Source organism: Melanerpes formicivorus, unplaced genomic scaffold (assembly GCF_026170545.1).
Source record: "Melanerpes formicivorus ecotype bairdi unplaced genomic scaffold, bMelFor1.0.p_v2 SCAF_21, whole genome shotgun sequence".
Taxonomy (NCBI): domain Eukaryota; kingdom Metazoa; phylum Chordata; class Aves; order Piciformes; family Picidae; genus Melanerpes; species Melanerpes formicivorus.
In genome coordinates, this window is record NW_027142373.1 from 9173980 (window position 1) to 9198752 (window position 24773).

Sequence of the window (24773 nt, forward strand, 5' to 3'; positions counted from 1 at the left end):
CAGGGATGTGTCTTCCAGGTTAACATTGTACTCTTCACAGGCAAATAGGTGTTCAGGTGATGCTGTTTAATTCTTTGGATTGGCATCTATGAGGATGTGGGTAGTGCTCTAACAATACCATCTTTGGAGTGTCTGTACAATATAGCATTGATTTTCACTCATTTTGGGGGGGGGGGGGGGTGGACTGTGTGTTCAAGCACAAAAGAATGTTTAAACTGCACATAAATCCCTTAAGAAGAAGCTTCCTGACAGTACTGTCTGTTAATTAGAAATGCCCAAGTTCTCTGCTGAATTGTAAGTTACAGTGGCGGTGTTAAAGTACAACTGCCACTGAAGAGTGAAGATGGCTGTGGCTCTGTTTCTACCTTTATTTACAGGAAAGGTCATGAACCTAAATGCTGTATGAATTTAGTGTGTGGAGTGTGATGTGGGTGTGTAATATCTAATGACAGGCAGGCATTTGACATTTTTTATTGGATGCTCTTTCTTTGTGTTTCTCTGGAGAATGAGAATTGAGTCAAGATGAATGGTAAGAGTCTGTTAGATGCTCTACTGTGTTTTGTCCAAATATGCTTTTTAGGTTTTTCACATCAGTTAGTGTATTTGCTGTCCTCATTTACTGCCTGCTTAGTCTTTTTATTCTGGTATACTGAGGGATAAAACCCAGTTTTGTTACTCTAAAACTGAGTTGTTCCATTACTTTAACCAGAATAAAAATGCCAAGCTAAGTGTGTGCATGGTGCTTCACTGTAGTGAGGCAAATTGCTGTTACATACAGAATGTAAGCTCAATGTTAGCGGTTTAGCATGCAAAGTAGTAGTTAATAGAGGGCTTTTGCACTGCTTGAACAGTGGACTAATTTTTAACCTTCTTGTATCCTTTCAGATCTCAGCCACAGTGGATTGGGAGACCATTATGAGAATTCCCACTGGGGACAGCAGCCCGCTTTCCGGAGTGAAGGCAACTGCAGCTGGGATAAAGTGATAATAGACAGGACTGACAAGGAAGCGTGGCCTTCCATTACCGGAGCTGAGACTGAGTCTGCCTCAGAATGTACTACAGACACTGACTCTGCCTCCAACTGTGGCTCAGAGAACAGTAGCATGGCTACAGGGAGTGCCCAAGGCAACTTCACTGGACATACAAAGAAAACTAATGGCAATAATGGCGCCAACGGAGCACTCGTCCAAAGCACTTCTAACCAGAGTGCCCTTGGAGCTGGCGGAGCAAACGGTAACGGCAACTCAGCCAGAGTGTGGGGTGTGGCTGCGGGCTCCAGCTCTGGCCTAGCTCACTGCTCTGCCAGTGGTGGGGATGGAAAGATGGACAACATGATGGGAGATGGTAGAAGTCAGAACTGCTGGGGTGCTTCCAACTCAAATGCTGGCATTAATCTTAACCTTAACCCTAATGCCAATCCAGCTGCCTGGCCTGTACTTGGACATGAAGGAACTGTGGGAGCAGGCAACCCTTCCAGTATTTGCAGTCCAGTCAGTGCCATAGGTCAGAACATGGGCAACCAGAATGGGAACCCAACAGGCACCTTAGGTGCTTGGGGAAACTTGCTGCCGCAAGAGAGCACAGAACCACAAACGTCCACTTCTCAGAATGTGTCTTTCAGCGTACAACCTCAGAACCTTAACACTGATGGACCAAATAACACTAACCCCATGAACTCTTCACCAAACCCTATCAATGCAATGCAGACAAACGGACTGCCGAACTGGGGGATGGCTGTTGGTATGGGGGCCATCATCCCGCCCCACCTGCAAGGCCTTCCTGGTGCTAACGGAACATCAGTTTCTCAAGTCAGCGGGGGCAGTGGTGAAGGAATGGGCAGTTCAGTGTGGGGGATGTCCCCAGGTAATCCTGCCACAGGAAACAGCAATTCTGGGTTCAGTCAGGGGAATGGAGACACTGTGAACTCAGCATTAAGTGCTAAACAAAACGGATCCAGCAGTGCTGTGCAAAAGGAAGGAAATGGAGCGAGCGCGTGGGATTCGGGGCCCCCTTCTGGTCCTGGGGTACTAGCGTGGGGCAGGGGTGGTGGCAGCAGCGGTGTTGGGAGTAGTATGCATTCTGGAGCTTGGGGCCACCCCAACCGCAGCACCAGCAATGGTGTGAACGGGGAGTGGGGCAAGCCCTCCAGCCAGCATTCCAATAGCGACATCAATGGGAAAGGATCGGCAGGGTGGGATAGCTCCAGTGTTACCAGTCCAAACCCTGCCATGCAGCAGGGCAATGAACAAATGAACTCTTGGGCCAAAGCTGCAGCATCTGGCACCACGGCTAGCGAAGGAAGTAACGACAGCGGTGGGAGTCAAAATGAAGGCAGTACTGGGAGGGAGGGGGCTGGAGAGGGCAGGAGGAGAGACAAAGGGATGATAGACCAAGGGCAAGTTCAGTTGCCAAGAAATGACCTTGACCCCAGGGTCCTGTCCAATACGGGGTGGGGACAGACCCCTGTAAAGCAAAACACTGCCTGGGAATTTGAAGAGTCCCCGAGGTCTGAACGAAAGAATGACAATGGAACAGAGGCCTGGGGTTGTGCAGCTACTCAATCTTCAAACTCAGGGGGGAAGAACGATGGGTCCATCATGAACAGTACAAATACCTCTTCAGTATCTGGGTGGGTCAACTCTCCACCGGCAGCTATTCCAACAAACACAGGTTGGGGAGACAATAACAACAAAGCACCAAATGGCCCCGGGGGATGGGGAGAGTCAGCAAGCTCTACTACTGTTAATAATGCTGCTGCTGCCAAAAGCGGCCACGCTTGGAGTGGGACCGCAAATCAGGAGGACAAATCACCTACCTGGGGTGAACCTCAGAAACCCAAATCTCAAAACTGGGGAGATGGACAGAAATCAAATCCAAGCTGGACTTCAGGAGGTGGAGATTGGACAGATTCATCGTCTGTTCCCGGACACTTGGGTGATGGGAAGAAGAATGGATCTGGATGGGATTCTGACAATAGATCAGGGTCTGGTTGGAATGATTCCACGAGGTCTGGGACCAGTGGGTGGGGAAATGGCACAAACAGCAAGGCTAATACAGGTACAAGTTGGGGAGAATCTTTAAAGTCAGGCCCCCAACAAAATTGGGCTAACAAACCCCAGGACAACAATGTGAGTAACTGGGGAGGAGCTGCTTCTGTAAAACAGACGGGGTCAGGGTGGGTTGGTGGGCCAGTGCCAGCCAAACAAAAAGAGAACTGTGAGGCAACTGGCTGGGAAGAGCCATCTCCACCATCCATTCGCCGCAAGATGGAAATCGATGATGGTACCTCAGCTTGGGGCGACCCAAATTACAACAACAACAAGACTGTAAACATGTGGGATAGAAATAATCCTATAATACAGAGCAGTACCACAACCAACACCACCACCACTAGCACCATTATCAACACAAACATGGTTGAACCTCAGCCATCGCACCAGTCAAGTGCCCAGCCGAACCGGTCCCCGCTGCTTGGTCCAGGTATGAAAATAGTGTTGTAAGATGCTTGATAGCAGTAGAGATTGCCGAGTGTTGTCTGCTCTGAGCAGCGTGTGGTTATGTGTTAAAGACAAATCCTGTATGGATTTCACAGAATTACTTCATTCATGTACTCTGAAGCAGTGTTAACTTCTTGCCTGGCGGACAGCACCCAGGAACCCGATGCACGAGCTTACATAGTCCCAGGGAACACAAGGAAGAGTTAAAACAATGTCTTAGATTGCTGATGCCAGTTTATTTTGCCAACTCTTCCACAGTGTCTTAGCACCTTCTTTTAATTTAACCATTTGAGAATTTGGCTTCTTTTGGCTAACCCTTTTCCTCCTCTTTTCTGTTACCATTGCTCAGTCTGTGTTCTTGCTTAGGCACTCTGCATGTTTCTTTCCTACAAACCGCATCTCTTGGCAGCAGATGTTGAAGTGTTGCATGACTCTAGGTAGGCTGTTGGTCTTTCTTTGTCTTCTGTTTGTTGTCTTCTGTGAAGTGGTTCTCTTCCATACCTCAGGCTTCAAGCACAGGTAGTGTCCTGGATTTTGTGTGGTTCTTACAAAGCTGGCTTGGTTAAAGATCTTAATATTCAGGGTGGCCAGAAAAAGTTTTAACTGTGTTCCAAAGACAAATTTTTAAGCATCTAAGAATTTTCTATTCAAAGTGCTGTTGCAGACAAACAGCAAGAAATAGAAATGGGGGAAAAATGAGACAAATGCTTAGGAGGGAGGCATTTAAATGAAAGCTCCTAGCAGCCCTGCTCTGTATCATGACCACAGACGTCTCAGAATAAACAAAACGTCGTAGTGCCCTTTGAAATTCTTCATCTGATTTTTATCTCCCAAGTTTTTGTTTCGTCTTGGTCATGGCTAAATATTGTCTTTTTGACTGTGGTTTTTCTCCAAGTGGGATTTGTTCTACTTCTCTTGTTTCCATCTTTTTTTTTTTTCCCCTCCTCTCTTTGATGTTTTGAAATAAGTCAGGCTTACAGTAATGGTCTGTATAAAAATAGTCTCACGTTCCCTGGTCTGGTCAAATATTTCAACAGTTGGAAGTATCTATTTGAATAAAACAATGTCCTACAGAAGGAGAAACCTTTGAATAGGTTTGTACTTGGTCAGTGCAACCTACCTGGTCTAGAATTTGTTTACCTTAAGGTTACTTCATATTTGAAACTTTACTCATTTGAGCTGCCAGTTCAGAGTTTTGAATTGTACTGGAGGTACCAGGAAAGTGTGTGGGGGGGGGGAGGGTTGGTTGGGTTTGGGGTATTTTGGGTTGTTTTGTTTTGGTGGGTGTTTTGCTGATTTTTGTTTTCATTACGTCACTGCTTGTAAAACCATTGATAGGCAGCAATGTATTGCTAATGCTATTCAAATCATCTAACACTGCAGAGGGAAAAAGTTACTGTTCTGGGTCCTTCAGATTTGGGAAATGGCATTTAAAACTGCTGTTAATTTGCAGTGATTCCTCTGGAGAATCCATGGGAGCAGAAGAAGGGTTCCTTTGAAGTATGCAGAGAACTGCATATTGATGGTCCTACATTAGCTCCAGCTGCCCCATCCCAGGGTAAAATGGCAGTGTTGTGCATTTGTAAACGTGTCAGTTAGCAAGATTCTAAGACACTGAGGCAAAAACAACTCTCAGAATATATATTAAAACAGCATGCAAGAAAGAGGATAAACAGTATCAGTGAAGCTAATTTTTAGTACAGTTCTGAGATTAATATTTAGTTAAGAGCATAAATCTGGCCTTTGGTTGTGTATTTCTGCATACAGAGGCTTACAGTTGTGTACATAGGTACAGATATAAAGGCAATACATGGTAATATTTTGAGGGGTTATTCTCTAATCTGCTGATGGAAGCTAGAAGCAACCCCCTGTGGTTTTTTATGTTATGCCCATCATTATTTTTGACTCTGCCAAAGAGGCGCTGGTCTGGTGCACCTCTCACAGAGAGAGAGAGTAAAAAATGTCATTTAAAACACTGCTGTTGGGCTTCCCCATTGCAAGTACAGCAGACCTATTTTTACCAGAGTACACAGCAGCTGTAGAGCAGTGATCTCTTGGTCTTGGTGGAAATTTACACAGACTCAAAACATCTACAAATCATGTCCCATCTGGGACAGCTAGAAGATGAGAAGCGAGTCATGGGCAGCTTTCCTAGGGCACAGACATGGGCTTGCAGCTTATTGTTGGGCTGTCTAACCTTCTTTCTTTCTACTCCAATTCTCTGTCCCACTGGCTATGCATTTTCAACCTCTGCCAGTAAGAGAGACAAGAATCCTGCAGCCAGGAGACTTCTGTAAGCCACAACCACATTTCCTCTGACAGTGGTTCTTTTCCATGTATAACATTTCCATGCAACCCATGGCTTGTATAATTAGGGCACAGGTTAAGTGCTCATCTAAAATCATACAACTCTTTAACTGAGTAGTTACCACTGGCATTTTGTCTTCTGCATGGGTCATGATTTGCTTTGCCAGTCATTTTTTTTATGATTCCCTGGTAGGCAGGGAGTATCATTAGTAGGGAATCATGGATTCTGTTCCTGTGTAAGTAGGGCAATGTGGCGTAGCTGTAAGATGGCAGAGAGACGCATCTGAAAGCAGAGAAGTGGATTTAATTTTGCTGCACAGCACTGATTAGCTGTTCCCAAAGGAGCAGCAGTCCCTTTTGGGTTTTGAGTTTATATTACATTAGTTTAGAACTGGAGGCCAAGTTTCAGTCTTGTTATTCAAGTTGTGGCCCATCCCCAGAAGTTCTCAAAATTCTTTAAATACAGAACTTAAAAGCTATTGATGAGAAGCAGATGTTGGTGCACAAACTGATGAAAACACATAATGCTCTAAGGAATTTCTTCTTCTGTTAAAAAAAGAGGGAAAAAAAAAACCCAAGGGGTAGAACATGTGATCAGCTTAGTCCTTTCTGGCTCTAAGAGGTTGCTCCCAAATCACTGGTGAGCTGTTCAGAAAGAGGAGCAGGAAACTAGTTGTTTAGCCTTAGATTCAATTGTTATTGAAATTACTTGTGCATAATTCTTATTAGCTCATTTAACTCTTGCAACTTTGCTAGAAAGAGTGATGAAAAGCTGCACCAGGGGAGATTTAGACTCGAGGTGAGGAGGAAGTTCTTCACCGAGCGAGTCATTCGTCATTGGAACGGGTTGCCCAGGGAGGTGGTGGAGTCACCATCCCTGGAGGCGTTCAAGAGGAGATTGGACGTGGCACTTGGTGCCATGGTCTAGTCATGGGGTCTGTGTTGGTAGGTTGGACTCGATGATCCTTGAGGTCCTTTCCAACCTAAGTTGTACTGTGATACTGTGATTTTTATATCCCAGACAGCACCAGATCATCCCTCCAAATGCTTAGGAGTAGGTTTGCTTTCCTGTTTCCGTGAGGTAGGTAGTGCCTGGCAGAGTTCCAGCTGCATGTCCTCCAGATGAGATAAGCAACAAAAGAGAAGGTGGGCTTCCCTATGGAGATTTCCAGTCCTTTGTGGTTCCTAAAGAGCAAGGAACTGAAATTTCAAAAAACCAGAACCAAGTCTAAATTCTGGGAGACCTGAACATCTCTCCATTTCTTTTATAATCCTGTGCCTTTGTCTGAGTGGCAGCTTGGGTGTCATTTGTGTGAAACAGAATGCAAGTGCTGTGTTGCCCTTACTTGAGATTTCTATCAGCATGGATTTGAAACCAGAGCAAGTTTGAGCTCATTTAGGCTGAGGATGCTCATGGAATAAACTAAAATCTTGATGTTAGCTGCTCAGCCCTCTAGCATCAAGTTCTGGGGCACAGCCAGATGATGCTGAGAAACCTGCCCTCTCTTTTCACACAAGGTTGATCTCATTGGTGAAAGCCAAGTGAGAACTTCCCTAATGCTGAGCAATACAAGAAGGCACAAAGTTCCACCACAGGAACTGGAATATCTGCCTGGAAATGGGAATCTGAAAGGTTGAGGGTTACAGGTGACTCTTTAATATATGTATCTCTCTCCCTTTTACACACACAGAGTGCTTATTTCTTTCCTATTATTAGCAGATTTAACTAGTGGCTATTTAGTAAACAACCTCTTTTCTACCTAATGTCTTCCTTTTTCATCTCCATAAAGTTCTAATATTTTGGGTTCCCTCCATTGTAGTCATGCAGTCTGGTATTTATCCCAGACCAAACAACTTCAAGGAAAATAATTCCTGCCATCCAAATGGTTATAGGGTTATTTTGAGGGAAAACAACTGCATCCTGCCACAGCTTAGTTAACATTTCACTTTCCCTTGAGGATTTCCTTTTGGCCCTGGCCCAATGTTAATTATGTTTTGATTTCTATAAAACAAAGCTCTGCCAATGTGTCCATGTTTATTACTCACTGTGATCTTTTTGTTTCTTGCAATTCCAGCAGTGTTTAAAAACTGGAGTATTAAAACCTTGCTTTCTTGCCAGAGAACCCTTTAACTGAGCTTGTTCTATTGCAAAACTACATTCCTGCAGTTCTGGTGGGTCTTAAGTTGTGGGGCATTTTCTCAGGAAAGCCTAAATATCTATTATTTTTGTAAAGGAAAGAGTAGAATCAGAGAATGCCAGGTTGGAAGGGACTTCATTGATGGTTTCTTCCAACCTTTCTAGGTGATAATGTAGTTGAAATGAGCTGGCCCAGCACTCTGTCATGCTGAGTCTTAAAACTGACCAATGTAGGGGAATCCACTGCTTCCCTTGGGAGATGATTCCAGTGTCTAATATTATGGGGTTTTTAATTTTGGAAAACACTAGGCAAGTTCAGATGTTGAGACCACTGTGAAGGTGTTTTCCTTCCAAAGAGCTGTGTGAAGGAATTTAAAAGTACCTCTTGCATTCCCTCAACCCCCCTGTAGCACTGTCTGTCAGCTGCCTTTATTGTGAGGTGTGTGATAGCCCTGGAAAGCATCACCCTGCCAGAGGCAAGCTGATGGGTCTGCAGAGCCTTTGAGCTGTTGTTTCCACCAGCATCCTGGCTTATTTGAAAAACTGAGGGAAAATCTTCTTACACAAAGTAAATCCTTCCTTTCAGCTGCAGAATTCTGCATCATTTATTCAGAAATGTAAATTTATTCACCTTCTAAAGTTTCTAAACTAGTCATAGGGAGTAACAAAAGGCAGCACCTGGTAGCAGCAGGTGAGGAGAGGAAAAGAGGTTTGCAATTGAGGAGTACTCTGGAATTTAAATACTTGTTAATTTTTGCAGTGCAAAAGTTGTTTCTCCATCAGCCTTCAGGTTTTCTTTACTAATCTCCTGCACTTAACTGGATGTTGTACATTGTCAAAGTTGCGGTAAAGAGCAAAAGAAGAACCAGAACCAGTTCTTTTTGAGGTTTTATTCTTCAGCCCAGCACACTTGGTCTGTTCAATATAGGGATTGTGGTTTAATGTTGATTCCATAAATGGAATTTACCTAGAGTTTCCAGTACAGGTTGCATGAACTCGGGGCAATATTAATATTCTGCACTCTCTCTGGCTCGTATTTGTATTCTAGTTGGTGCTTTAGAGATGTTTTGTTTTGTTTCATTTGCCTGCGGTTAATCTTTTTCAGATGCCAATATGATTAAATACACAAAGTTGTCTGACAGGGTTGACTGCTGAGTGGTGAGGCAGAAATTCAAATAAAGCTTTCCTTAAATAAAATTGGCATAAAGATACAAGCAGAAAGCCTGAAGTATTTTAGGTGCAGCACCAAAGCAGCTGTAGTGCTAAGCAGAGGTTCATTTTTTGTGTGCCTGCCAGTTTGTCTTCTCCACACACTTGAAAACAACCAGAAATCTAAGCTACATTGATAGAGCTTAGAAGACTATTTTTATCTCAAATGGAAATCAGTTTAATGGAAGAGTGAAGTTTCGGGTTCTTTCAGGAGTATGTTTTCAAACACCTCCGATCTTGCTGGTTGTGAAGGAGCCTTCTGCAGCTACGTGTTCCTGACCATGTCGGCTTAGTTGGGATATGGTTTATGTCACATGCACTTTTCTCAGTATCAGAGAGAATTGCAGCAGCTTTAAGGTATAGAGCCTGAAATAAATATGTAATAAGGTAACACTGGTGCAGTGAACAGATACCAGCACATCCTTTTCACAGGAACTTTTTCTCTGCTAGCCCCTGTTTGAGTTACTATTGGTGATGCACATTGCCTGCAATTTCTAGTAACAGAAATTCAGTTAAGATCAGTAAGTTCTGCACAGACTTGTTCAGTGAAACGACGATTGCTCAATTTAATATGTTTCAAGGTACTCCTAGAGTCCTTTTGTAGCAATTTCCTTGCCATCTCCTACCTACTCTAGGTGTCAGTTTGTGTAGAAAATGTTATGTCTGGGCTCTGAAACCTTTTTACAGGTAGTACTGGGGAGCAGAAAAACAATAGTGCGCGGCAAAGTAGGCTGCTAGTCCTTCCATTATAAAAACTGGCTGAAAACAGAAATTACACTCATTTTTGGGGAGTAGAAAACCCGAGTTTCTTTCTTACCAGATCTGGTCCTATATTGTGAGCTGCCAGGAGTTACAATTGCAAGACAATAGCCGAGCAAAATAAAACGCCCGAGCTTAGTAATATTTATTCATCTCCAGTGAAAAGAGAACAAATTCCTGAATTAGCAGCCTACATAACAGTGGAAGCTTTAAAGCAGGCTGAATTCTGCAATGCTTGTTGAGATCTTGGGCATCATACAATGGGCTGCTTTTTGTGCTAATTGCAGAAGAGCAGGTTAATAGCAGGTGTATGTAATAAGTGCTTTTTTGGTCTGTTCTGTGTCTCGTGTGTTTTTACATAGACTCTGTCTGTGATCTGCATTTCTGTCTGCATAAAAAAAACAAACCCACACCTTTTCAAAGAAGTAATGATTGTTTTAAACTCAATTCGTGCTTTTGCTGTGTTGGGTCAGTGTTGCTCTTTAGCTCTCAGAAGCTCTGTGGCTGTTCCTGGCACGTTCAACTCCGGTGCTGAAATTGGTGTCGTATGGATTTAAGCGCATTACGCTCGAGCCAAGCCAGACTAAGACTGTTTCTTTATGGCAGCTTACGTCTTTCAATGAGTTAAAATAATGCTCTGTAGGAAAACAATGACTTCTACCTGCTGTTCTCCATGATTTGACTATAGGTTCTAATTGCAGTCTTGTCTAGTTCTACTTAAAAATCATATTTATTATAATGTGGAAGCTCGGTGATAGAGGGGTGTGTAGGGAACACAGGCACAAGCTGTAATAAAAGCTTTAAGGAATCTATCCAAGGTATAATCTACACTGAAAGTGGTAACAAACAAATACTGTATTACTCAGAGGGCATGAGAAAAGAGGTTTGATAGTCTGTAAACAGTTAGAAGGAGTTGCTCTTTCAGTAAAGCAAGGCCCAACTCAGCTTCGGGTCCTGGTCTCCTGCACGCTGGCACTGCTGCATGTGCTCCCCGAGCCTGGTTTAATCTGCTCTGAGAAATCACAGCATAAGCAGCTGCTCCCCTGGGACCTGGTCTGGTGCTCACGTGGCAGCCTGACTGCTCCTGGCTGTGTTAAAAAATACTCTTTCTGTCTTGACAGCTTGGCATTAGTGTTCAATTAAGAAAAAGACTTTAAAGACCATATCAAAGGGATATATTTTTTTATGTGCTTAATGAGAATCGCTGTGTCTACGTACTGCTTCATGCTTTTTCCACAGAAACACTTCAATAACAAGTCCAATTTTGAAATTACTGACAAAAGAAACCTTGCCTCTCATCACTGTTCTCCTTCCCCTTGCTTCAGCAGGCTGGGGCGAAATGCCTACTGTCCACACGAAGAGTGAAGCTTCTTGGGGAGAGCCGTCATCCCCTTCTGCTGCAGTTGATAATGGCACTTCGGCCTGGGGGAAGCCCCCCAGCAGTGGTACAGGGTGGGGAGATAATCCTGCCGAGTCGGCAGGGACATACGGAAGAACAAACCCTCCAGCTGCTGCCCCAGCACTGTGCAAACCAGGTATGGGTGGGGACATTGCTGCCAGTCATAGCTTGGGGGAAAGCTGCTCGTTGGGTTTGCTTCTGCTGGCATTTATAAACAGCACTTAGGGTTTTCTCTGTGTGTACAGCATAGAACCGTACAATCATTAAGGTTGGAAAAGACATCTAAGATCAAGTCCAACCATCAACCCACCACCACATTGCCCACTAAAGTGCCATATCTACACCTCCAGGGATGGTGACTCCACCACCTCCCTGGGCAGCATGTCCTGATGCCTGACCAGTCTTTCAGTAAGGAGATTTTTCCTAGTATCCAATCTAAATGTCCCCTGGCACAACCTGAGGCTCACTCCTCTTGTCCTGTTGCTAGTTACTTGAGAGAAGATACCAGCACCACCCCTCAGCCTCCCTTTCTCCAGACTTAATATCCCCAGTTTCTTCAGCTGCTTCTTCACAAGACCTGTTCTCCACATCCCTCACCAGCTTCATTGCCCTTCTCTGGACCCCCTCCAGTACCTCAACATTTCTCTTATGTTGTGGCTGTTTTAATAATTTAATCCTCAAAATTACATTAGCTCTCTCAAAACATAGATATCCCCATACCAAATTAATGTAAAAATATGAATGCAGTGCATCAGTCCAGAAAATGTAAAGGTATTCTTTAGGATATTTTGAAAGCAGAACAGTAGAGATGCAGAAAACTCTGCAGCTGCAGAAGAATGTGAATAATACTCCTTGGCACCCTAAAAGAAACTTCTATTGGGACAAGAAGCAGCTGGATTCAACTAAGATAGGATTGATTCTGGTAGGAAAACTAACACATGAGAATAAATCATGGTCTCACTGTTTGGTATAAACTGAGGGAGTGGATGCCTTCAGCCATTGAAGCTGTTTGCAGGTTCAGGAACATCCAGAACTGCTACTTGCTGCTTCATGATTCTTAAGCATGATAAAAATCCTCCATCTCTAAATGGTCTGAACTCATGTTTCAGACTCCTGTTGTGGCTGTGGGAATCCTGAAGTTTCACTTCTCTAAAATACAGTACTGAGAGAGTTAGAAAGTCCAGAAATCCTAAAGAGAGGAATGAGAGGTCTTACAATGAGTAATCCCAGCCTTAAACAGACTAAACAGAATGAAATGGAGCAAGGTGACACAGCCTCATCACTGAATGCTAAGTGCTCCCTGCAGCCCACGTGCTGCTTTCAGATTCCAGCCTTCTGAAAAGGGAATTGAGTTTCTGACCCTTAACGACCTAGAAATTTGGGTTTGTTCATTGGAAGAATGTGGGAGCTGAAACGGTGAGATTCATTGAAAGCAAAATAGCACTTAACAAGTATGTGGCCATACTTCTGGTTCCTTGTTCCTAGGAGACTGGAATGACCCTGACCACAGATCTTACTGGTTCAGGAAAAAGCCAGACTTGCTGCTGCTGGGCTTTTTTCTTCCATTAAGTATTTAGAGAACTTTCCTTTTTTGCTAGCTTCAAAGAAGGCCTCCTTATCATTTAATACTAATTAAGCTGCTTGATGAACCTCTCTATCTGTGGAAAGTACTCAAATGTTCTAACACTGGATCTGACATAAAAGGATATTTCTGTAAAATTTGCAAGAAATTAAAGATTTTTTTTCTTCTCCCACTTTTCCCTCCAGCTTCAAAATCTATGCAAGAAGGCTGGGGCAGTGGTGGGGATGAAGTGACTCTCAGTACTAGTCAGTGGGAAGATGAAGAAGGAGATATGTGGAATAATACTGCTTCACAAGAGAGCAGCTCCTCCTGTAATTCCTGGGGGAACGCCCCGAAGAAAGGACTTCAAAAGGTAAGACAAAACCAAAGATCCTCTCTAGAGAAGAGTGCAGTTAGTGTAACATTGCTAGAATAAGTTGTCACCAATTTTCTGTTGTATTATAGCTGAACTCTTAAATTAGCCCTCTGACACCTGAACACAAAGCCAGCTTGCCACTACAGTGGTTCAAGTACAGCCTACCTTGTTTCCAGGGGAAAAGGGGAGATAAACTTGGACTTTAAACATGTCAATCGCTTTGGGACTTTCGTTGTTGTTGCTTTTGTTTTCTGTAAGACATATAAGCTTCTGCGTATGCCAAAGAAATGAGACTGTATTAACAGAGAGCAAAGCTTATATGGGGGCTTTCAGACACTTCCCATGGTGACAGAAAACCAAACAGTAGCTTGTGATGAAGTGATTCAGCAAAAAAATAACCAATTTCCTATTTGTGTGGAACGAGCAACTAGTTGTGAGGTGTGTGCTGGTATGAGAACAAAGCAAGCTCCTGTTAATGCTGCGCTCAACCGAGAACATAGACCATTGTGATTGAAAGCTTTCCACTGCACAGTCTTTATTTCAGGGGACAAGGCCAGGCTGTAACTTAAAGGAATTGGGAATGCATTTAGCCAGTTTGTTTGTTATTCCATTAGCCAACAGTTAGGCCAGTGATTTGATCAAGTATGGTTGTTTCTTGTACTGTCCGCAGCCCAAAACAAATCCACGCTTGTCCCTTGGTACTTTCTGGAGAACTGAAAGGAAGAGACTTCTTAAGGATTTTGTGATAGAAAAGCTGCACAGAGATCTTTTAAAGGTGTTTATCTAGAACGCTCTTGTTTGTTTTTAAGCAAATACACTGAGTAACATTCTTAACTTCAAGGTTGCCAACTTGTTTTTGGGAATGTTTTTCAGGAAGTGTTGTACTATTTCAGAAACTTTAATTTCATTGTGTTTTTCCGGCAAGGATTAAAATGAAGTACGTAAATTCAAAGGTGGCTTTAATTCAGTGGTGAGCAAATCAAATACTAAATAGTACACTGAACACCTATCCAGCTGAGATTAAAATTTGTACACTCTATGGGGGAAGAGAAATCGTAGTTCCGTTGTTCGGAGGGTTCTTCGATACTTTCTAAATTAATGTACTAATACATCTTTCAGTAGCATGTATTATTAATATGAACAACTTACCATCTATTTTATGTACATCTCACTCCTGTGAGCGTGGCAACCAGACCATTAATGGAATCTCCCATTTATTCACTAAGGGCATGAAGACATCTAGCAAGCAAGATGAGGCCTGGATCATGAACCGCCTGATAAAACAGCTCACAGACATGGGCTTCCCTGTGAGTAATGTCCACAGCTAGCAACACCTGGAGCTTAGCTTCTGTAGCTTGTAGTTCCGACTTCAAGAGTTTCAGACTAGCTACAAATGCTCTCCAGTCGTCTTCAGGCTGGGAATCAGTTCTGTTCCCTGCATTGAGACATTTACTCTTAACTCAGAAATCTACCATAAGCTAGTAGAGAGCTGTGTGAGATGACTTGCTGCTAAACCTTGTGTGATGGCACTTCCAGATCTTTTGAAGTCACAGTTTTCTAACCACAGGTGTTACTTAGAACTTCAGTAATAATTCCAATCCTGTTCCCCTTTTCTTATTAAACAGGAGAAAGTAGAGTATAGCTGGTTTGCTTTTCTCTTTAGAGAAAGGCATGTCAGGGATACTTAAATTGTCCATAGAAAACAGGAAGAGATTTAAACCGAATAGGATTTGACCTTGTAGAACTGGTACTTAACAGAAACCAGCAGAAGTGTTGTGGGAATTGCTGAAAGCAGAAAAGAAAGTGCACAGACTTTATTTGTGCTGTTAAGTAAATGTTAAATCCAGTACTCAATAGACACATCTGTTTTCTCAGTTTGCTTTGAAATCCTACAAGCATGCCTTCTCTTACCACAGTCTGTATTTTTCCAACAGAGAGAGCCAGCGGAAGAGGCCTTGAAGAGCAACAATATGAATCTCGATCAGGCCATGAGTAAGTGTCTGTGTAACCACATTGTAATGTTCTTTAAAGCAACACAGGAACCATTCTGATTCTGAGAGTTTGATCTTACCCAGACCACAGAATCATAGATCAACTGGGTAATATATACTTTCATGCTTTTATAAGCAAGACCCGATTCTCTGGCCTGTTGGCAGACTCACTTGTCTTTGCACCCCCTTTTTTCACTCTTTCCCCTTTCTGTGAAGGTGCTCTGCTGGAAAAGAAGGTGGAAATGGACAAGCGTGGAATGGGAGTGACCGACTATAATGGAATGGTCACCAAACCCCTTGGCTGCCGCCCACCACCAATCTCCAAAGAGTCTTCCATGGACCGCCCCACCTTCCTTGACAAGGTAAGCTCAGGAATAGGAGTGGGATGTACAGCTCAAAGCACGATGATTTTGGCTGGCTGTTCAAAAAGCTGTGGAGAGCAGTGCAATAGATAATTACATACTGTAGTATTCTGTTTCTTCTCTTCTTTAATGCTTGTGGGGAATTTAGTCCTTGTGGAGAGGAGCAGTGATTTGATTCCCCCAAGGAAATAAATAATGGTCATCCCCAGTCTTACACCTGAAAAGAAAACTTACTAAGGAATCAGTAAAGCAGTGGAACTAGGAATGGGAAAACCAGAGAAACAGCACAGAAAGCCAAAATCTTCCAGGAATTAGGCTCTTAATTCCTGTTGTAGTTTTGAGCTCCCTACGGATTTCAGTGAAAGTTCAGTACTTAATAGGAATGAGGTGAGGAATAGGAATACTTAGAATGAGGTGAGGAATAGGAATACTTAATAGGAATGAGAAGCTGAGGTATTTTAAGTCAGAAGAGAGACAAATAGCTTCGCTGATGAGCTTCCTTTTCTGCAATCACATATGACATATTTTCCAACACCATTTAATGACTGAGGAGAAGGCTTCAGAAGTTCATGGATGTCCAAGATTTAAAGTGACTTAAGTAAGTAGGGAAAAGTGCAGCCAGATCTTCAATAGGAAGAAAAATGTACAGCCTGATAGAAAGTCCTGCAAAGACATCCATCAAATCACCTTGGAATCCCCTCAAAAATTATTAATAAGGAAAGAACAATCTGTGGTGTTACTCCATAGTTCTCAGATTAACTGAAATGTTTGTGAGGATTGGGGTGTGGTGGTTTCTGACAGCAGAAATCTGTGCTTTTCACACACTGCGCTGAAACCAGTTCATTTTACATAAGCTCTTTACAGGATGTGAGACAGGACTGGTACCCGGTCTTGTTAACACAGACTATTAAAAACCTAACCCAAATAATGATTATCTTTCCTCCCCTTGGTGTTTTCTTATAGTCTTAACTAGAGGATTATCTTTCAAGTTATGGTTTGTGTTGTGACAGGTTTGCTAAGGAAATTAGCAGGGCCCTATGTGAGGACATCTGAGAAATAGTGACCTTTCAATAGCAACTGTTCCTGTTTCTGCTGTCATCACAGTCAAAACAGTTTGCTGAATTTTAGTTCTGGTATGATGCAAGCTGTAAACAAGTTAATTCGATTAAACACAAATGCATTTTACATAATTAGGGGTTATTTGTATTAATACAGAAAAATTGTTAGCTGTTCAAACTTTGCTTTCCTATCAAAAGCTCTTGCGGTAGTTGAAATGCTGCCAGGGTGCTGCATAACCTCGTGTCGTGGCAGATCCCCCCAAAATTACATACTGAAACCTTTTTCTGCTTTGGGGTGAATAATCTTTTAATCATAGAATGCCTTGGGTTTGAAGGGTCCTCTAGAGGTCACCTAGTCCAACCCTCTTCAGTAAGCAATGACATCCCCCACTGGGTAAGATTACTCAGAGCCCCATCAAGCATGACCTGAATGTCTCCAGGTGTGGGGGTTCCACCATCTCCCTGGGTAACCTGTTCCAGTGTCTCACCACCCTCACAGTGAAGAATATATTCCTAATCTCCAATCTAAATCATCCCTGCTCTACTTTCAAAGTATTGCCCCTTGTCCTAGTGCTACGTGCCTTTGGAAGTAATAACCCTTGTTCTTTCTGGGCTCCTCACTTACATTGGAAGGTTGAAGTGGCGTCCATGATGATGTTCCCTAATCCAATCCAGACTAAACTGTGTATTTTCTACAATGTTAAGGCTCAACCTGGCTCTTCCTTCCTTCTTTTCCTTTTCCTACCATGTCAAATGAATTCTTAACTATGGCAAATCTATTTGCTTATGGCAAACTTTAATGAATATGTTAATTGAAAGATCTCCTGATGAAGGTCACAAAATTCATGCATGCATGCCAGTTAACCTTTTTTTCTCTCGGGTAACAATGTCTTGAGCACTAAAATTGTTGCCAGAGAGCGAGAGCTGCATTATGTGCAGCATGATGCAGAATTATGGAAACATATGTTAAACACACCTATTGAGAAGGCAGTACTCAAATCATTAATATTCATACAGCAAGTAAAAACTGTCACTCTAGGCATAATCTGTCACAGTGACTTTGCTCTAACAAAGGAAACAAACCCAAACTATATTTGTTAGCTATCAGACTGTTGAGCAACTTGCTAAGTGAATTAAACAAATAGAGTTTCTGCTCTAGGAATAGGGTTGGTTTTTTTTTTTCCCCCAAAGGAATTTTCTCCTGGTTTCCACTTCTAGAGCAACTTTCTGTTCCAAAAACATTTTGCTCTTTGAGGTACTATTTCAGAGCCTGAACCTAGAGCTGACTTGGTTCCTGCTCAACTCATCCTTCCCTGGCGTAGGAGCTGCCGAGCTCCACAAAACATTCCAGCCAATGTTAGTGTTTTACTTGCAAGTCTGCCAGAGTGTTCAGAAATCATCTTCTAAATTGTCTATATCTCAAAGGGCTGAAAAATCTTTGAGTAATGCCACTTAAATGCATTCTGTCATACTCAGTACCTGAGACTGTTCAGGGGTGACTTCATAAAGTCTTGAAGGGGAATGGATTGTTTTGAGCACCAGTATGGTGCTTTGTATTGGATAACTGTGGGTGGAAATGTTACTACTGGTAGGACTTTACAGTCAAGTCCCTTAAAAATTTAAAGCTAAAAGCAGTACTGGATTGAGCATGATTTTGATAATAGAGATGTAGGGGATTTGTTTAATTGATTATCCTGAGAAAGAAATGGAACATAAATTTATTAGAAAAGTCACTGAAGAGGAAAGGTTAGGTGGAAAAGATTACTCTTCAGGAAACAATTATGACATAAAGGAGCCTGGAAAAGAATGGCTCACAAACCATTGTCAACAGTAAAGACATCACCTAGTCTAGGAGGAGAATGACTAATCAGTGCCTTATGGTGATCAACTAAAGAGCTTATGTACAATGAATTGATTTCTGTTCCACTTGCAGACCACAGGGCTGTGCAGCACAGCTGACACCTTAGGACAAGCTCAAATTAAAACCAAAACAAAACAACCACCAAATACGAACAATGTGTTAGAAACCTGCAGTCCAGCCCCACTTGTGAAGGTGGCCTTGCAGCAAGAGTCTGTCTCTTCTGGAAATTAGATGCCTGGGTCTCCCAGTGTGGCTTGTCCTCCACCTTCCCTGGCACCACCTGTTTTCAAAAGGAGAAAAAATAATGTCAATAAGACAAGACTTGAATAAATGTTGAGGGGTAGGAAGGGATTGCATTGGTCCTTCATGGTCAGTAGGTCTCTTCACATAGGAAATGATGGCATCTGAAGGAGAAAGCAGGCACGAAGCTTGAAATTATTTTCACTCGAAAGGGGGAAGGGTAGAATTGTAAACATATGTCTGTGATCTAAGGAGAAATCCTTGAACCTGTTACTGTCATGCAAGCTGCAGTTGTTTGTGGAGTGTGACTGATGTCCAGCAGAATGTAAAATATCTCGAGCTGAAAGGCCTTGGGGATATCATTAGAAAATGTCAGTGTCCCCCTCAGGATAGTCAAATAGCATGTCAAGTGTCACTTTGCCTGATAGTGAAGAAACTTTCTCTTTGCATCAAAGGCGAGCTGTTGCAAATGCATTTTTCAGGATTAACTTAGAACATAAAATTTACCGACTGTGCTTGCTGCATGAGGTCATTTGTTTGGGGATCTGCTTAGCAGACTGGGCTGCTTTTCTAACAACAGAGGTTTATCAGTAGCTCAGAATCTTCTGGGGCATTGAATTTACTGGTTGAAATAACCTAGCTCCTCACCTCTTTAAAAGCCTTTCTTTGCATGACTATATTGCCTAAAAACCACCAGTCCAGCACATTGCAAATTAGAGATTTTTCACTCTGCCTGTTTTTGGAGCTGTACTTTGTACACAGTTATTTGATCATGCTTGCCGCAGGCTTCCCAGACATCAAAGCTCAGTTTGAGATAGAACTCAGTACCCCACTGTAATACTGCCAGATATCTACCTGTTTGGCTGGGGATTATATGATTTATTTTATTTTCTGACTTGCTGTTTGCCCCCCGCGGGGGCTGCCTCCTGTGCGTCGTATCCGTGTTCAACCCTGGTTCCACGCAGCCCTGTTATCAGAGAGGTTCCTTATGTCTTGCTAAATTCTGCCTCCTCCTGGGGGATGTTCAGGCAGTGTCTTAATTGCTTTCCTAGGAATGTTACACAGACGACGTTATCATTATTGGTTTTAAGTATTTTTGTGTTGGTTGGGTGTGCTGAGTCTAATGTTTCATAGTGGGTAATAATAACTCGCTGCTATGTGAATATTAAAAGAGGCTCATGTGTCTCAGTTAGGGAAGGGGATTAATGCAAAAATGCTCTTTAAAGAGCAGAGCTATGATGTGCAACCTAATGCAGACTGGTGTCCCATCAGCTGTTCCCGTTTCTCCTAAGTTGTGGGGTAGCAAAAGCAGGATGTCCCACGTCTGTGCTCCACTGCCGAGAGCTTAGCAAACTGGCAGAAGACTGCCGGAAATGTGCCAGGTCTCTTCCCTTTCCACCTTTCAATCCAGTGGAGAGGAGAGGAGAAAATCTAATTGAGGAGGAGAAGGTGGCTACATGATAGCTCTGTGATTAGTGGCTAGAATGCTTCCTTTCCTTCTGGAGAGGTGGAAGAGGGTGGTTGTGCGTTGTAGATTAAGTGTCACAAAGTAAAGATGAGCAGTACCTTAATCCTGTTTCTCTCTCTCTTCTCCCTTCACTCCATACTTTTCATTCCCTGTTTATTCATACCTTTTTTTTTAACAAATATTTTTATTCATCCATGCCCTTTTGTATTCCCATGGGACACTTTGGTGTGCTCGCATGCAGCTCACCCTTTCTTTCTCCAATCAGGATGGCGGCCTAGTGGAAGAGCCCACTTCTTCACCATTTTTGCCTTCACCAAGCCTGAAGCTCCCCCTTTCAAACAGTGCACTCCCTAATCAGACCCTGGGCGGGATTGCCTCAGGGCTGGGCATGCAAAACTTGAATTCTTCTAGACAGGTAAGGCTGTTGGGGAAGATCCCAAGGTCAATTCACGCTGCTAGTGCCCATCACTTCCCTAGGGGAAGCCGTGGTTTAAACTGGGAGTGTGTGCAACAGTGTGTTCATGTGGAGTATCAGTGGAGAATCTACCTGCTGTGTAAACAAGTTATGTTATAGGATGTGAAACAACTGCTTAGTTGTAATTAGCCTGCTAATTACCTGCATCCATTGAGAAGAGACTGTTAGGGATTTATACCACTGAACCCTGGTATGTAGCTCTGCCTTGATTGATGTGAAGTCTCTTTTTTTTGAGGCATTGCTAATTGTCACAGGCTCTGAGGTAGAGCCATTGCTCTAATTTGTCTTTCCTGGCTGGCATAATTATTCGGTGACGAGATGTGTGAGAAGTGATGGGGGCTTTTTTATTCCTGCTCTAAGTGTCAAGACAGCTCATAGCTTTGACAGGTGGTAAGAAAGAAACTCTGCTTCTAACACCTCTGGTCAGACAGAGCACTGCAGCCAGAGAGGTGTTTTGGCTGCTGGGTAGAACATGCTGAAAGGCAAAGAAAAGGAAAGGAGGTGGAGGGGAAGATTGATAAACACCATGAGGCTGAGAGGCCATAAGTTGCTGTTGATTATGAAAAGGTTATTTTTGCCATATAAATTGAAGTTCTAGCAAAGATAAGAAACAGCAGCACATAAAAACTCCACACATCATTCTGTGGTGGCTTTTATTACACATATTTTTTTTAAATGTAGTTTTCTAAAGGCAGTGCTTGTCGAGCACATGCAGCCCGTGAAGCATATCTCAGGGCAGCGGAGGCTGCACTAACAGCGTGGCTGTTATCAGCACCTTTGCCAAAGGCCAAGGTATAAAAACTGCCTAGCTAATTAAAAGATTGGGATGCTGTGAGCTTAATGACTCCATTCTCCTGTCCCTTGCTGCACAAATACAAACATTTTTGGCTAGTATTTTTCATTGCTCATCCCGTGCCCCACTTAGAAAAGCGACCTTAGTCTTCAGCCACCTTGGGTTCAGGCATCTGATTCTAAACCTGATTGTCAGTGCAGTCTGTATGCACTGGTTTCTTTATCTGTGCCTGTCATAATCACTGCAGATAAGTCAATTCCAGGTTGCATGTTGAGTGATGTCTTTAAAGGCTCATGTCTTTCCTGTCCCGCTGTAGATACCGAGTGGCAATCTGGGTATGTTTGGCAATAGCGGAGCAGCACAAGCCAGGACCATGCAACAGCCGCAGCAACCGCCAGTGCAACCTCTTAATTCATCCCAGCCTAGTCTTCGTGCTCAAGTGCCTCAGTTTCTATCCCCTCAGGTTAGATGACACTTCCACTTCCACTCATGAGCTTTCTCTTTCCCTGGAGCTCTTCCATACGTGCTCTCCTCTCCATAATGCATTCTATCATGCTCCTGAGGCTTTGCAGCTACTGTTGCCTGGCTGTGTCTGTGCTGATTTATTTACTAGCCAGTTAGCGTGGCACATGGTTAAGGTAATCTTGTGTGTATATTCTGTACATTATCTATGAGAGCCCATCCTTGTGTTCCTTTGTAGCAAAAAAGGTATGTTTGTGGAGAGCTGAGGGTTTGTTCTCAGCAATTTTTCTGTAACTGAACATGTGAGCATGGTTAAGACTTGTATTGGAGCCTCTTAATTTTTTTTTTGAGAGCTCATGATACTATTCCTGGTAATAGTAATGTTTTCCAGCTGATGTCTTGTGACTCTTACTAATGCCTTCCACAGTTGCCAGTGTTAAAGAAGTAAATGTACAATGTTTAATGCACTGCTCTTTCTCAGGTTCAAGCACAGCTTTTGCAGTTTGCAGCAAAAAACATTGGTCTCAGCCCTGCACAGTTAACCTCGCCAATTAATAATCCTCAGCATATGACGATGTTGAACCAGCTCTATCAGCTGCAGCTGGTGAGTTAAAACACATGGCAAATAAGCTCTAAATCAGACTTGAAGGCGTGAAGATAAGAGAATAGCTAGCAAAATTTTCAAATGGATGTGACAGATCTTTAAAACACTCAGATGCTGATTTCTGTGGTGGAGTTTCTTTTTAAAGAAACAAAATCATGGGCTTTCGCCCCAGGCTTTATAAATAGTCATTTGTGGAATAATTACCCTTTACAGCTGATCAGTGGAACTAAAAAGTCAGTTGTCTTTGTGCTGGTATGAACAGCACGGTGTATTCTCAACCAGCAGTAATCTGTGTGTTACATGCCAGCATATGCAACTGACTGACCAAAGGGGAGGGTTGTGTCACAACAGGAGAGAAGTCTCAGCAGTGCTGCTCACCTGAGTGACCTGGAGAGCTTCCTTCAGTTCAATAAATAATAAAGTGTAAGGGGACTTTCCTGCAATTAAAATAGTTTTGAAAACTTGTGTCCTTTTGCTGTATTTGCAGATTTTACACACACACACACACACACACACATGTATGTATGTAAATATTTAATTGGATTTTAGTTACTTTAAAAGGAGATACCACAAGAAGTCAGTATTTGCTAAGGTTAAGCATAAAACTGGGGGTGACAGGCGAGTTTAGTTGATGATGTCAATGTGCTAGTCAAAGTTTTTCTATTAGCAACAGTGGCTGATGCTGGTCTTCATTTCTGGTTATGTTTCCTAGTTTTGAGGAGCACAGCACTGAGCTCATGCTGTGGTAATAATTGAACCAGCATCCAGCTACTTAAAAAATACCTGTGCAGAGCTCTTCTGCATTTCAAATTCCTGTGTTTCAGAGCAACAACTTGGGGGGTGGGGGAAAAGCAAACAAAAACATACCAAAAAACCACAAACAAATCCCAACCAACAACAAGCTGTCCAGCTAACCACATTAAAATTGTGGACTTGCTCTGGAATGAAGCAGCACAGCCAATTAAATACAGAGTGTTGTCAAAGCTCAGAATGACCCAAACAAAAATGCCTATTGACATTTATCCTTTTTGTGTAAGGCTTTAAACTTCTGTTTTAATTTCTGATGTGTGCTACATTTCTTCAGAGAAGAAACCCACAAGCCATAGGTTCCTATCTTTAATGCCCACTTCCTGCTCACAAACTTCCTCGTGAGGTTTAGTATGGACATGTTTGGTTTAAAAACCAAACAAACGATGAACACTGGGCTTAAAGGTATTATATAGAATACATTTGTAACGGGGTTGTTACTTTTGTTGCATGGAGTGCTTTCAGAAAACTCCAACGTTTCTGTCCTTGCTGTTTTATAACATACCAGAGCAGTTTAAGCAAGCTTGTTTTGGCTTATTGCATACTTAGGAGGTCTGACCTCTCTCTTCTGTCTGTAGGCGTACCAACGTTTACAAATCCAGCAGCAGATGTTACAGGCTCAGCGTAATGTTTCCGGACCCATGAGACAACAGGAGCAGCAAGTAGGTTTGCCTGCCAGTTCAATCTCTTCGTCACAGTTTGGTTTCAGTAGCTCAAAGAGCCTGTCCTGCATTATAGCAAAGCAGCTAAGGCATCCTTAGAAACAATGATATAGTGCATGGCTTGAGTATCAAAGAGGAAAGAGTGCTGGAGCAATAAAGCTGTTTCACAGCATTCAGCTATTGGAGGAAAGCTCCTCAACCCTTAATACAGTCAGTGTTTATTTGTAAAGAAATCTATTGTGTTATTTCACTGTAAAGAAAGGCACAAGAAGCCTAGTGTCTTTTTGTTCAATTGAGCATTTATTGATTCTTTTTCTTGCCAGGTTGCACGTACAATCAATAACATGCAGCAGCAGATCCAGCAGCACCAGCGCCAGCTGGCCCAGGCCCTGCTTATGAAGCAGCAGCCTCCCCCTCCACATCTATCTTTGCACCCCTCTGCAGGCAAATCAGCCATGGATAGCTTTTCACCCCATCCCCAGGCTCCCAGCCTACCTGACCTGCAGACCAAAGAGCAACAGTCTTCACCGAACACCTTTGCTCCTTACCCTCTTGGTAAGTGTCCTTTAGTAAAGCCCTTCTGTATGAAAAAGACAGGAGGAGTTTGTTTCCTCAATTCAGCTTCTAAATATTTTGCTACCCAGAAAAGCAAATGCAGAAATACAAAAGATGTGTTTATTAAATAATGCTGAAGTGCCAAAAAAACAAAATCATGGTGCTCCATGCCTCCCTGGGAGCTGTTCAG

The 24773-nt window shown here is 42.8% G+C and overlaps 1 protein-coding gene across 8 annotated transcripts in view; it reads left to right on the top strand.

Annotated features, from left to right (window-relative positions):
* Positions 1-24773, top strand: part of TNRC6C (trinucleotide repeat containing adaptor 6C) — a 339338-nt gene that overhangs the window by 302057 nt on the left and 12508 nt on the right. For 4 of the 8 annotated variants that reach the window (XM_068151425.1, XM_068151430.1, XM_068151427.1 and 1 more), the window contains 12 exons: positions 886-3480; positions 11235-11444; positions 13076-13242; positions 13916-14020; positions 14472-14552; positions 15180-15237; positions 15453-15598; positions 20467-20640; positions 21810-21956; positions 22437-22559; positions 23945-24028; positions 24352-24583. In XM_068151425.1, the coding sequence (XP_068007526.1) occupies positions 886-3480; positions 11235-11444; positions 13076-13242; positions 13916-14020; positions 14472-14552; positions 15180-15237; positions 15453-15598; positions 20467-20640; positions 21810-21956; positions 22437-22559; positions 23945-24028; positions 24352-24583 (4122 nt within the window). Of the gene's footprint in view, positions 1-504; positions 530-885; positions 3481-11234; positions 11445-13075; positions 13243-13915; positions 14021-14471; positions 14553-15179; positions 15238-15452; positions 15599-20466; positions 20641-21809; positions 21957-22436; positions 22560-23944; positions 24029-24351; positions 24584-24773 lie in introns of those variants that run through there. The other 4 variants (XM_068151426.1, XM_068151428.1, XM_068151431.1 and 1 more) reach the window with 3 other exon arrangements.